Here is a 15,207-nt window from a genome sequence, read left to right on the forward strand (position 1 = left end):
CAGAGTAATGCTGGCTTATAGAATGAGTTAGGATTTATTCCTTCCTCTTCATTTTCTTTTTTAAAAGAATTTCAGAATGGTTGATGTTGGTTCTTTTTTAAATGTTTGGTAGAATTCACCAGTGAAGCAATCAAATCCAGGGTTTTCCATCTTAAGGTTTTTTACTACTAATTAAATTTCCCATTTCTTCAGGATTCAGTCTTGGTATGTTTTGTGCTTGTGGGAATTTGTCCACTTCAGCTAGGTTATCCAGTTTGTTAGCATACATTGTTCATAGCACTCTCTTATAATCCTTTTTATTTCTGTAAGATTCGTAGTAATAGTCCCACTTCATTATAGTTTTAGTAACTTGAATCTTTTTTTTTCTTAGTCAATCTAGGTAAACATTTGTTAATTTTGATAATTTAAATTGTTTTATCTTCAATCATGTTGATTCTTTCTTCTCCTCAAATGTGCTTTGGAACTCCTCCAGTGAATTATTCATTTCAGTTATTAGACTTTTAATCTCCAGAATTTCTTATTGGTTCCTTTCTGTTTTATATCTACCACTGGTAGATATAAATGGTAACGGTATTGATGTTATCATTTTGTTCCTGTATCATTTTTCACCTCTGACTGGCATGAGATTGTGTGTATCTCATTGTGGTTTTAATTTGCATTGCTCTGATTTTTAGTGATGTTGAGCATTTTTTTCATCTTTGTTGGCTTCTCGTATGTCTTCATTTGAGAAGAGTCTATTCATATCCTTTGCTTACTTTTTAATGGGGTTTTTTCTTGTTCATTTAAGTTCCTTATAGATTCTGGATATTAATCTTTTGTTGGATGCATAGTTTGCAAATACTTTCTCTCATTCTGTAGGTTGTCTGTTTATTGTGTTGTTTCTTTTGCTGTGCAGAAGCTGTTTAGTTTAAGTCCCATTTGTCAATTTTTGTCGCAGTTGTTTTTGAGGTCTTAGTCATAAATTCTTTGCTGAGGCCAATGCCCAGAAGGGTTTTTTTCTGGGTTTTCTTCTAGAGTTTTTATACTTTGAGGTCTTGCACGTAAGTCTTTAATCTTGAGCTAATTTTGTAAATGGTAAGAGGTAGGGGTCCAGTTTAGTTTATCCATAAATGGCTAGCCAGTTTTCCTTGCGCCATTTATTGACTAGGATGTCCTTTCCCCATTGTTTATTTTTGTTGACGTTGTTGAAGATCAGTTAGTTGTAGCTGTGTGACTTTATTTCTGGGTTCTCTGTCCTGTTCCATTGATCTGCGTGTCTATTTTTATACTAGTACTATGATGTTTTGGTTACTATAGCCTTGTAGTATGGTTTGAAGTCAGGTAATGTGATGCTTCTAAGTTTGCTCTTTTTGCTTTGGTTTGCTTTGGCTATTCAGGCTCTTTTTTTGGTTCCATATGAATTTTAGATTTTTAATTTCTGATTTTGTGGAAAATGACATTGGTAATTTGATGGGAATTGCATTGAATCTGTAGATTGCTTTGGGTAATGTGGTCATTTTAATGATATCGATTCTTCTAATCCATGAGCATGGAATGTTTTTCCATTTGTATCATCTATGATTTCTTTCATCAGTGTCTTACAGTTCTCTTTGTAGAGATCTTTCACTTCCTTGGTTATATATACTAGGTATTGTATATGTATATGTGTGTGTGTGTGTGTGTGTGTATATCTGTTGTAAATGAGATTGAGTTCTTGATCTGGTTCTCAGATTGAATGTTGTTGGTGTGTAAAAATGCTGTGATTTTATTTTTATTTATTTTTTAATTTTTATTTTTTAGTTTCTCAAATGAGTTGATGCTATGGATTTTTGTACATTGCTTTTGTATGCTGAAAAGTTACTGAAGTTATTTATCAGGTCTGTGAGTCTTTTGGAGGATTCTTTAGGGTTTTCTCGATATGTAGTCATGTTGTCAGCAAACAGATAATTAATTTGTCTTCGTCTTTTCCTATTTAGATACCTTATATTTCTTTCTCATGCTTGATTGCTCCAGCTAGGACTTCCAGTATTATGTTGAATAGGAGTGGTGGGAGTGGACATCCTTGTCTTGTTCCAGTTCTTAGGGGGAATGCTTTCAACTATTGCCTGTTCAGTATTATGTTGGCTGTGGGTTTGTCATATGTGGTTCTTATTATTTTCAGGTATGTTCCTTCGATGCCTTGTTTGTTGAGGATTTTCATTATGAAGGGATTTTGAATTTTATCAAATGCCTTTTCTGTGTCTATTGAGATCATGTTATTTTTGCTTTTAACTCTGTTTATGTGGTAAATCACATTTATTGATTTGTGTTGTTGAACTATCCTTGCATCCCAGGGATAAAACCCACTTGATCATGGTGAACTGTCTCTTGGATGTGCTGTTGGATTTGGTTTGATAGCATTTTGTTGAGGATTTCTGTGTCTGTGTTTATCAGGGATGTTGACCTGTAGTTTTCCTTCCTCATTGCTAGGTTTTAGAATCAGAATAATACTAGTTGCATAGAATGAGGTGAAGGAGAAATCCCCACTCTTCTGTTTTTTGGAATAGTTTCACTAAGATCGGTACCAGTTCTTTGCATATCTGGTGGAATTTAGCTGTAAATCCATCTGATCTAGGGCTTTTTTTGGTTGGTAGATTTTTTTTTTATTATTACTGATTGAATTTTGTAACTTGTTATTGGTCTGTTCAGAATTTCAATTTCTTTCTGGTTCATTCTGGAAGGTGATGTGTTTCTGGAATTAATCTGTTTCCTCTAGGTCTTCTAATTTGTGCACATAGAGATGTTATTGGTAGTCTCTGATCTTTTGTCTTTCTGTGGTGTCAGTTATGTCATTTTTGTCATTTCTGATAGTGCTTATTTGAATCTCTTTCCTTTTTTTCTTGGTTAATCTAGCCAGCAGTCTGTCAATCTTGTTTATCTTTTCAAATAATCAACTTTTTGTGTTGTTGATACTTTGTATGGTTTTTTGGTCTCTATTTCATTTAGTTCTGCTCTGATCATAATTATTTCTTCTGCTAGCTTTGGGTTTAATTCTTGTCTTTCTAGTTCTTTTAAGTGTGGTGTTAGGTTGTTAATTTGAGATCTTTGTGTGTTTTGGTGTAGGCATTGAGCACTGTAAATTTTCTTCTTAATACTGCTTTTGCTGTATCTCAGAGGTTTTGGTATGTTGTGTGTTTATTTTCATTTGATTCAATTAATTTTTTTGATCTCTGCCTTAATTTCATTGTTTACCCAGAAGTCATTCAGGAGCAGGTTGTTTAGTTTCCATGTATTTGTGTGGTTCTTAGGGTTCCTCTTGGTATTTATTTTGATTTTATTCCACTGTGGTCTGAGAAGATGCTTGATATGATTTTGAGTGTTTTGAATTTATTGGGACCTGCTTATGGTTGAGCATGTGGTCAATTTTACAGACTGTTCAATGCACAGATGAGAAGAATGTATATATTGTGGTAGTTGGGTGGAGTATTCTGTAGATGTCCATTAGGTCCATTAGGTTGACAGTCTAATTTATGTCCAAATCTTTGTTAGTTTTGTGCCGTGATCTGTCTAGTGCTGCTGGTAGGGTGTTGAAGTCCCCCACTGTTATTGTATGGCTATCTCTTTTTTTAGGTTCTAGTAGTATTTTATAAATCTGGATCCTGCGATGTTGGGTACATATGTATTTAGGATACGATATCTTCATATTGAATCGAGCTCTTTATCATTATGTTGTACCCTTCTTTTTTTTTTTTTTTTTACTGTTCTTGGTTTAAAGTTGTTTTTATCTGATACAAGAGTAGCAACCTCTGCTCTTTTTTTGTTTTCCATTTCCATTTTCCATCCCTTTATTCTGAGCCTATGGGTGTCATTACATGTGAGATAAGTGTCTTGAAGGTAGCAGAGGTTGGATCTTGTTTTTTTAATCCAACTTGCCACTATGTATCTTTTAAGTGGGGGATTTAGGCTGTTTCCTTTCAAGGTTAATATTGATATGTGAAGTTTTGTTCCTTTAATAGTGTTGTTAGCTAGTTGCTTTGTAATCTTGATTGTGTGATTGCTTTGTAGGGTCTGAGCTTTGTACTTATGTGTGCTTTTATGGTAGCAGATATCATTCTTTCATTTCCATGTTTAGAACTCCGTTGAGCATTTCCTGTAGGTCCAGTCTGATAGTGATAAATTCCCTTTGTGTTTGCTTGTCTGGGAAAGATTTCATTTCTTCTTTATTTATGAAACTTAGATGAACAGGATATAAAATTCTTGGCTGGCAATTTTTTTTTTTAAGGAGGCTAAAAATAGGCCCCCAGTCTCTTCTGAGTGTAAAGCTTCAGCTGAGAAGTCCACTGTTAGCCTGATGGGTTTTCCTCTATAGGTAATATGGCCCTTTTGTCTAGCTTTCTTTATGATTTTTGCTTTCATGTTGACCTTAGTCTGATGACTATATGTCTTGGGGATGTCATCTTATGTGATATCTCACAGGAGTCTCTGAATTTCTTAATTCTAGATCTCAACTTCTCTATCAAGATTGGGGAAATTTTCCTGGATTATTCCCTCAAATATGTTTTCCAAGTTACTTACTTTTTCTTCTCTCTCAGGAATGCTAGTAAGTGAAAGGTTTGTTTGCTTTACATGATCCCATATTTCTTGAAGGCTTTGTTCATTTTTTAGAAATTCCATTTTCTTTATTTTTGTCTGACTTGGTTAATTTGAATGACTGGTTACAAGCTCTGTAATTCTTTCTTCTGCTTTGTCTAGCCTATTAACTGTATTTTAAAATTCCTTTAGTAAATTTTAGAATTCAAGCAGTTCTATTTGTTTTTCTCTTAATATAGCTGTCTTGTCTATCATATGCTGAGTCAGTTTTCTGGTTTCTTTGTATTGGATTTCAACTTTTTTCTTGACTCTTGTTGAGTTTAGTTGCAATACATATTTTTAATTCTTTATCTGCCATCCTATACATTTCAGTCTGGTTAGGATCCATTGCTAGAGAGCTAATGTGATCCTTTGAGGTGCCAGAACACTCTGGCTTTTTGTACTGCCAGAGTTCTTACACTGATTCCTTCTCATTTGAGGAAGCTGTCTCTTTTTATTTTGACTTTGCCATCATTTGGATGTGACTTTTTTTTTCTTTCCTTAAGGGTATGACTGTGGTATATGTTGTGTATTATCATTTGCCTTTGTTTCCGGGTGCTTCCAGAGAGCCAAAATGCTATATGGGTTCCTTGGTTATGGATAGCTTCTATGCAGTAGCTTTCTCAGATGATGCTTATTGTAGTGATGAATTGGCTCTAAGAGCTGACACCTAACACCTTATCTCCTGTGGAACTGAGGGTGTGGAGATCCCAGGGGGCTCATCTTGTGGACTAGCACTAAGCCCTTTTTGTAGCAGATTTTTATTTGGTGACGCAGTGCGGGTTGCAGTCCAGTAGATGGCACTTAAGAGTAAGAGCTGGCGTTGGGTGGAAGCACCTGCCCTGAGCGGGCAGGGGATGGTGGCGGGAAGAGGTCCAGTGGGGTGTGCTGACGTCTTGGGGGAGAAGGTGAGTGGGTACACCCACTCCTCATTCTGTGCTGGCAAGAACGTGATCCACTTCCTATCATGCCCCCATCACAAGGCTCCCAACCTTCATTTCATAAAGAGTTTTTCCTTTGGTTCCTGTCTGTGGGTTGCGGGTTCACTCCTCTGAGGGCTGCCACCAAAATGGGCTCAGGGAGAGTCTCTTCCTCCAGATGGGAGCAGGCAGCTCTGTAACTTGTCTTCCCTTGTCGGGATGTTACTGCTCTGTGTAGGGAAGGGGAGTTGGGCCCCACTCTTCCTGAAAGCTTGAGCTGTGCAGGGCTCACTTTCAGTAGAAGTAGAGCCGCCACGAGAAGCATGAAATAATGTTGTGTGTCCAAGTGCATGTACTGGCCCCTGGCAGGGAGAACACTGCTACATCAGCAACAGTGTAGGGGGGTGCAGGAGATGACCCCTTCCCCACATCCATTCTTGCGTGATGATAGTGCCTCTTGCAGTGGTTGGCACTGTGCCTGCATTTCCTTTGTCCCGTGGGGTGCTTTTGGTGGGCTGCACTCTCTTCCACTTAGGGATGGCCCATGCAGGGGGTTAGATCTCCAGAGATCTCACAGTTACCTGGGGAACTGCTGGTTCCCTGTGCTTGCCAAAGTTAGAGTGGTTTGTGGGGTGTGTTTACAGGGAATCTGGTGGTGTGGTGACTGAAGGGCAGAGAATCCCTGGGCAGGGCAGCATCCCACCGCCAGTGCGCGACGAGTATGGTATCTGGCACCTGAGGGGAGTGTGGACACGCCTGTACACACGAGTTGGCCACCAGATTCTCCAGCCCCAGGAGGTTTTCAAATCGCCACCAATAGTGTTGCTCTGGGTCACAAGGGCAGAGGAGCACTCTCCAACAGTTTGTTGGTCAGGAGATGGTTGGAGGAGTGAGGGGAGCAGAGAACTACTCCCACCTACCCTTTCCACAGGGCTCAAAGGTCCTTGAGGGTCGATCTCTGCCAGACTCTTGCTGCTTTCCTTTTCTGCACCCCAGCTTCTTCCCATGGGCACTCTGACAGGTCCTGCCTCCCTTCCCTCAGTTTTCTGTCTAGAATTTGTCCACTCACCAGTAACTTTTATCCATTTTTTGAGAAAAACTGGCTTTTGATGTCCCTAGTAAGCCATCTTGGGACAAACAACAACAACAACAACAAAAAAAAACCCACAAAACAAAAAACAATTTAGTCTGTTATTGAATGTCCTAGTCTTTAAGTATCTGGCTCTCCAAAAGGGAAAAGAGAACAAAGAAAGGGGACAAAACCAGACGTTGGCCTTTTAAATCCTCTGAAAATTGCTAGCCAGAGCAGGAGGGGTTTTCAACAGTAGCTGCCTCTGTGTCTGTATCTCCCTGATTAGAAGCAGCAATTGTGATCAGAGCACAGACTCCCTGATGTTTGGAGCACAGGGTCCTTATTGGCCCACCTTGACTTTCATAAGCCATGTATAAGCTACTTCAGGAACAAGTGCATGGCTGCCTGTCCAGGGGTTGGGGTGGTGGATGAGTAGCTGCCATTGTGCTAAAACCTGAAGTCGACTGAAATGAACCTCAATTTACCCTCTAGACCTTCCCCTGGAAGTTGCAAGCCTTTAATAGATTCTAGAGTCCCAAAATAGTTACATCAGACAGATTCTGCCAATGTGATTGTGGTCTAGGTAGGGTGGTAGATTCTAGATGCTTCTAACTCTGACATCTTCTATTTCCTAAATCATAATGTTTCAAAGAGTGTAGTACAACACAGTCGACAGTTACTTTCCTATGTTCCTATGGCTCTAATGCTATATAATTAGCCCTTTCCTTTGTCTACCAAGTAAGGTAATTATTTACATGTGTGTTCATCTTCCTAACTGTATTGTGAACTCTTCCACTAGTCTTCCCATAGTATACATAGAATATATTCAATAACGATTTGAATGTGAGATTTACACATTATGAATGTGGCTTCTTCATTTCGTCATCATTGACTTGTGATTTTTAAAGATGTTTGAGTTTGAACACAGAAAAATTGAAGTTTACATCCAGTGTCTTTATCTCAGTAAAATGGAGTAAGTTCATATGTCTGTTGAAAGTGATTGGATGGGGTAAGTTTCAAGGCGGCATGAGATGTGTAATACCCGCTGTGTGTACTTCAGGGAACAATCTAATAGCAATAAATTTTCTTTTTTTACATGCTGATTGGCAGCAAAGGCCCATGGGAGGTTGGATAGCATGCATTGTAATGGATTTAATGCATTTATTCAAACTGCTTCATGGCATAAAAGTAGAGCAGAGAACTTGAATGGTTGGGGTAGTCTAGGTTTAAAGAATGCTGAAAACGGTAGGAAAGTCATGAATGAACTAGTTGCTGAACTAGGAAAGTAGAAATGAGGGAGGGTGTTGTGTAATGGCAAGATGGATGTGAAAAGCATACATAATAATGGGGAGAAAAGGAAATAGTGAGATATTATGAAAAGAATGATCTGGAGTCTAAATTTGGCAAGTAAGGATTAATTTTCTCTTTCCCACTGAGTTAAGAAAATGATAGAAAATTTTACCACGAAGTCCTAAATTTTCATTTTATAATTAGTCTGTTTCTTTACTCAACAGACATTTAATGTGTCTCTTCTGTGTTAGGTTCTGTGCTAAGTACCAGGACAACAAAGATGCAAAAGTAAAATTTATCTCAGCAGTTCTGGTGCCTAACAGTGCTTGGCATTCAGTAAATACTTGTTGATTTTAATTGATACTTACATAATCTTATACATTCAAGAAAATCTAGCTTTCTGTTATTCAACATGAGAGCAGGACTGTATTATTTTTGTGACCTTCCACCTTAATTTTCATCACATGTAGACTCTAGTATCACCTGGATTATTCGGATTGATTTTCCTACTTAAATTCAATAGAAAAATTGTGAATCTGACTATGAGGGGAGGCAATATGAACTCATTAAATACGTATTCCTGTTTGGAGAAATATTGGCTGGATAGCTAGAATTTTAGATTGGGAATTCAGGTTTTACATCAGCAATCAAATGAATTGTAGTTTAGAAGTTTTATTTTTTCTCATTTTGAAATAATTTCAGGTTTACAAAAAAATTGCAAAAATAGAACAAGCAATTTCAGCTTTCCCAATGTTAACATTTCATATAACCACAGTACAATGATCAAACCAGAAAATTAACATTAGTAAGTACTTTAATCCATAGGCCTTATTCAAATTCCATCAATTATCCCAGCAGTGTCCTTTTTTCTGGACTAGGATCCAATCCAGGATCACACATCATATTTAGTCAAAATGTCTCCGTTGTCTTCTTTAACGTGGAACAATTCTTTAGTCTTTGTCTTTCATGACCTCAATACTTTCGAAGAGTACTTGCCAAGGCTGGGCATAGTGTAGCTCATGTCTGTAATTTCATCACTTTGGGAGACTGAGGTGGGTGGATCACTTGAGTCCAAGAGGTTGAGTCTGCAGTGAGCTCAACCATTCCAGCCTGGGTGATCACACCACTCCAGCCTGGGTGACAGAGTGAGACCCTGTCTCAAAAAAAAAAAAAAAAAAGTACTGGTCAATTATGTTTCAAAATTGGATTTTTCTATTTCCTTGTAATTAACTGTAAGTTAGTACTGTTTTGGCAAGAATACCAGAAGAGTAATATTATATCCTTCCCAGTGCATCACATCAGGAGTCACATAATGTTGATGTGTCTCATTACTGTTGACATTGATTTTGATCACTTTATTAAGGATGTGTCTGCCAGGTTTCTCCTCAGTTAACACTGTTTTCTCACTTTTAGTTAATGATTATCCTATGGGGAGATACTTTGAGACTGTGTAAATATCCTATTTCTTTTTGTGCTTTTACCCACTAATTTTATCATCCATTAAAATTCTTTTTAAAACAATTATTACTATTGTGTTTACCAATTAGAGTTTTTTTTTTTCTCAAAATTTCTTTTAAAATTACTAATTGGGGCTGGGCGCGGTGGCTCACACTTGTAATCCCAGCACTTTGGGAGGCCGAGGCAGGCCGATCACTTGAGGTCAGGAGTTCGAGAGCAGCCTGGCCAATGTGGTGAAATCCTGTCTCTACTAAAAATACAAAAATTAGCCAGGCGTGATGGCATACACCTGTAATCCCAGCTACTCGGGAGGCTGAGACAGGAGAATTGCTTGAACTCGGGAGGTGGAGGTTGCAGTGAGCCGAGATCACACCACTGCACTCCAACCTGGGTGACAGAGTAAAACTCCGTCTCAAAAAAAAAACAAAAAAAATTACTAATTGTGTTTCTATTATAAGGAAAAGGCTTTCTCTTCTTTCTCATTATTTATTCAATTATTTACATCACCATGGATTCAGGGATATTTGTTTTATTCTTTGAGTTATAATCCATTACTACCATTATGTATTTTGTTGCTCAAATTGTCACAGATTTGGCCACTGGAAGCTCCATCAAGTTGACGTATGTGTCCTTGCAACATGTCCCCATTATTTTTTGAGTGTTTCCTTTCTAGCACCGTAGGATATTCCACATTCATCTTTAGATAGTATTTCCTTTTAATGTGTGGTTTGCATTTCAAATTTTTTTTTTGCTTTTTTTTTTAGGTATGAGGATACATGGGCTGCACTTCACAGAAGAGCCAAAGAATGTGCAAGTGCTGGAGAGGTAAAGAATTGGCTAATCTTATACTCGTGACAAACTTTCCTTTTTCAGTGCTAAATGGCATTTTTTAAAAATTGAATTTATAATTGTTTGTGTCAAAATGTTTTGCAGGATATCTGAAATTGAATCTAGTTGTTGATTATGAAACTCCCTGAATAAAGCACCTTTTTATCATTTCTCTGTCAAGTAATTTAGTTTAGTTGAACTAGAGGGTTTATAACTTTTATTCTAAGGACAGGTAAATACACGTCTTATGTAGATATAATGCTCTGAATTTTAGTCTGATGAATTTGCCATATATGTAAATTATAAGACATCTTTTTCTACCCTTTATAAGACATCTCTTTCCACACTATTTAAGAATTCCTTATTATTTGGTCAGAAAAACTTAACTTTGCTCAGTCTATCCAAAATTATTAATTTGCCTAACAAATAAATACAAAAATTTCAGGGGTCATCCTCAGTTCACTTAGAAGAACAAAGTATTTTTAAGCGCTAGTGTCTTGTAATTTAAATGACTTGGTAAACGTACTTAGCCAAGATCAAATACTCTCCTCGGTGGTGTTGATGTCAATCAAACTTCATTTTTTTCTGAAATGATTTCTGTAATTCTGACTTTAAATAAATTTAGACTGATTATCTTTACCATTTACCTAAATTAGTGAAGCTGTAATAATTATATACAACACAGGAATATATATGATGAAATGTAGACACTAGCATTTCTCTTAGAACTTACTGAGAAGAAGAAAATGTAGGTTTCTGATAGTAAGGCAGAATAGATACTTTGAAAAGCCCTACAGCTATAAAACACTTAAATGTTGGATATGTTTTTTAAAAGTTCTTTAATATACATTAAGCTCACAAAAATTAAGGGAAACATAAAGGGCCAACAACACAACAAAACAGAACAGGGAACTTAAATCAGAGTCATTAAAACAACAAAACAAAACATGGCAGTTGGGATCAAAATACTAAAACAAAAGCTTTGGAGATTTGTGGGAGTAGGAGACTTTGTCTGTGGGGATCTGAATCTGAGACTTTTGATAAAGCTCTTCGGACTTTGAGGTGGCTACATCCCCTCGGTGAAAGCTTAAGCTGGGGTAAAAAATGTACCTATTGGCTAAAGAAGTCAACAAGGAAACTTGTCTGTCTTCCTAACAAGTTGGCATAGCCTCCTTTCTTGATTTGTTACCATTGTATTGGCTTCATAGGAGTATGGGGTTCTAAGTTATATTTCCTGCATGATCAAGGAACCTCTAAGTTAAGAAATAAAAAAGTTGGCCGGGCACAGTGGCTCACACCTGTAATCCCAGCACTTTGGGAGGCCGAGGCGGGTGGATCACCTGAGGTCGGGAGTTCGAGATCAGCCTGGCCAACATGGTGAAACCCCATCTCTAATAAAAATACAAAACTTAGCCGGGCATGGTGGCGCATGCTTGTAATCCCAACTACTCAGGAGGTTGAGGCAGAAGAATCGCTTCAACCTGAGAGGCGGAGGTTACTGTGAGCTGAGGTTGCGCCACTGCACTCCAGCCTGGGCGACAGAGTGAAACTCTGTCTTAAAAAAAAAAAAATTTGACACCCAACAAAAACAAATGCAAATTCTCCATGGATGAAACGGTCTAAACGTAGGTCCCTCAGATTTCCACAGATTAAATCAGGCTCCCTGTCCTCAAAATATTAGCAAGCACACAAGTAAAACACCAAAAGTTTGAGTCACCAGAACCAAAGAGCGAGATTTAGACCCACAAAGGACTGTAGGTACTGCACTATTGAACATTGACTGTTAGGTAGTTATATATAAAATCTTTCAAGAGATAGGAGATGGACTTAAATATGAGTAAAGAAGAAGGCACTATCAAATATTTTAAAGTCATTGAAATTACAAACCCAAAAGATGTGCTCAACGGCAATTTGAGGCAGCCGAAGAAAGAAAGAGTGAAGTAGAAGAGAGAGTCAAAGAGTACACAGCAAGGATCTCAGAAAGAAAATGGAAAATATGAAAGAGGAATTGATAGGCAGAGAACAGTTATAAAAATGTCTTTAGGTTGAACCAGGTGAGATTGCTAATATTTGATGAATTTTGATCTGTAAAATTGCAGTTTTGTATGAGTTAGCCCAACATATCCGGTAAACCTAGACAGTTCTAGAAAGAGCATGAGGGAAAGACAATGTAGGAAAAGAAAAATGTCTGAGAATTTTCCATAAATGAGATGTGCAAATCCTCAGATCCAGAAAATACAACAAACAACAATATAATAATCCATTCCTAGACACCTCATGCTGAAGCTACAGAACCCAGTTGGGCACAGTGGCTCACACCTGTAATCCCAGCACTTTGGTAGGCCAAGGTGGGTGGATCACCTGAGGTCAGGAGTTTAAGACCAGCCTGGCCAACATGGTGAAACCCTGTCTCTCCTAAAAATACAAAAATTAGCTGAGCATGGTGGCATGTGCCTGTAGTCCCACCTACTCAGGAGGCTGAGGTAGGAGAATATCTTGAGCTGGGGAGGTGGAGGTTACAGTGAGCCAAGATCATGCCCCTGCACTCCAGCCTGGGCAACAGCAAGACTCTGTCTAAAACGACAACAACAACAAAAACTACAGAATCCGAAAGGAGAGGAGAAGATCTTAAAATAACTAGAGAGAAGACAGATCACTTATAAATGAATGAGTTCCACAGCACACTTTTCAAACTGTTGTCAAGAATTAGAGTAAAAACAAGACATACTCAGATAAAAACAGATTTTTCTGTCAGTAATCGTCTAATAAAAGAACTACTAAAGAACGTAATTCAGGAAAAAAGGAAACTAATTTTAGAAGATAGGTCTGAGATGTAGGAAGAAATAGTGAGCAGAGAAAATGGTAAACATAGATAAATCTAAACAAACAGTGGGGACATATATATCAGTTGTCTAATTTGTGGGGTTAAAATGATAGAATAATAATGCTAGATAACAAAGCATATAAGATGGAAGGCAGATTATCAGCGTTCAAGCATTCTAAGACTTTTGTATTATTTGGGGGAAATATATCAATATTGATTAACCTCACTTTTAAAAGTTAAATATGGAGGGCAGAATTTCAAGGGTAACCGCACACACAAAAAATAGAAAGTGGTTGGGTGCGGTGGCTCACGCCTCTAATCCCAGCACTTTGGGAGGCCAAGGCAGGTGGATCGCTTGAGGTCAGGAGTTTGAGACCAGCCTGACCAACATGGTGAAACTCTGTCTCTACTGAAAATATAAAAAATTAGCCTGGCGTGATGGTGGTCACCTGTAATCCCAGCTACTTGGGAGGCTGAGACAGGAGAATCACTTGAACCCGGGAGGCGGAGATTGTAATGAGCTGAGATTGTGCCACTGCACTCTAGCCTGGGTAGCAGAGTGAGACTCCATCTCAAAAAAAGAAAAGAAAAAGAAAATGTTTCTTCTAAACCAGTAGAAAAAAAACTAGAACAATGAGAAAGAATTCAGTCAATGCAAAAGATGACAAGAAACTAGGGGAAAACGCATAACAAGCAGAATAAACAGAATACGATAGTAAATGTGAATATATCTACGATCTCAGTATTTTTAAATGATTAATCTAGACTGCTAGAGGGCATATTTTGAAAGATGAGGAAAAGTCTATTAATAGTTTATAAGGTACTTACAAGGGAACACCTAGAACATTAAGACACAGAAAGATTGAATATATGGGCATACCTCAGAAATATTGTCAATTTGGTTCCAGACCACTGCAGTAAAGTGAATATTGCAAGAAAGCAAGTCTGACAATTTTTTTTGGTTTCTTAGTGCATATAAAAATTATGTCTATACTATACCATTGTCTATTAAGTATGTCTTAAAAAGCAATGTAATACCTTAATTAAAAAATACTTTATTGCTTAAAAAATGCTCACAATCACCTGAGCCTTCAGCGAATCATAACCTTTTTGCTGGTTGAGAGGTTTTTTGTTTTATGCTTATAGCTGCATATCTGCACCCTGCAGATCAGGGTGGTGGTTTGTGAAGGTTGGGGTGGCTGTGGCAATTTCTTGAAAAAGACAGCAATGAAGTTTGCTGCATCTATTGACTCTTCCTTTCACAAAAGATTTCTCTGTAGCATACAAGGCTGTTTGATAGCATTTTACCCATAGTAGAACTTCTTTCAGAATTGGAGTCAGTCAGCATCTCATCCATTCGTATTTGATCATGAGATTGCGGCAATTCAGTCACATCTTCAAGCTCCACTTCTAGTTCGAGTTCTCTTGCTATTTTTACTGCATTTAGAGTTACTTCTGAAGCCTTGAACCCCTCAAAGCCATCCATGAGGATTGGAATCAATTTCTTCCAAATTCCTGTTAATGTTAGTATTTTGACTTCCTCCCATGAATCATGAAGGTTTCGTAATGGCATCTAGAATAGTGAATTCTTTCCAGGAGGTTTTCAATTTACTTTGCTCAGAACAGTTGAGGGAACGTCTATCTATGGCAGCTGTAGCCTTATAAAATGTATTTCTTAAACAATAATACTTAAAAGTTGATATGACTCCTTAATTCACAGGCTACAGAATGGATGTTGTGTTAGCAGGCATGAAAACAACGTTGATCTTGTATGTCTCCATGAGAGCTCTTGGATGACCAGGTGCATTGTCAATGAGTGGTATTATTTGGAAAGGAATATTTTTGTCTGAGCAGTAGGTCCCAACAGTAAGCATAAAGTATTAACATTCACTAAACCATGCTGTCATCGGATGTGCTGTCATCCAGCCTTTGTTGTTACATTTATACAGCACAGGCAGAGTAGATTTAGCGTAATTCTCAAGGGCCCCAGAATTTTCAGAATGGTAAATGAAGTGTTGGCTTCAGCTTAAAGTCCCCAGCTGCATTAGTCCCTGTCAAGATAGTCAGCATGTCCTTTGAAACTTTGAGGCCAGGAATTAACTTCTCCTCTCTAACTATGAAAGTCCTAGATACCATCTTCTTCCAACAGAAGACTGTTTTGTATACTTGAAAATTTGTTGTTCAAGGTAGCCACTTTCATCAATGATCTTAGCTAGATCTGGATAACT

At 37.8% G+C, this 15,207-nt stretch overlaps 1 protein-coding gene across 4 annotated transcripts in view; it reads left to right on the forward strand.

The window, feature by feature from the left end:
- The window catches only part of LOC105482473 (dystrobrevin binding protein 1), a 150,790-nt gene that overhangs the window by 15,254 nt on the left and 120,329 nt on the right, over nt 1-15,207 (forward strand). For 3 of the 4 annotated variants that reach the window (XM_011742584.3, XM_011742587.3, XM_071097588.1), the window contains exon 4: nt 10,092-10,152. In XM_011742584.3, the coding sequence (XP_011740886.1) occupies nt 10,092-10,152 (61 nt within the window). Of the gene's footprint in view, nt 1-10,091; nt 10,153-15,207 lie in introns of those variants that run through there. The other variant, XM_071097589.1, reaches the window with a different exon arrangement.

Source organism: Macaca nemestrina, chromosome 5 (assembly GCF_043159975.1).
Source record: "Macaca nemestrina isolate mMacNem1 chromosome 5, mMacNem.hap1, whole genome shotgun sequence".
NCBI lineage: Eukaryota > Metazoa > Chordata > Mammalia > Primates > Cercopithecidae > Macaca > Macaca nemestrina.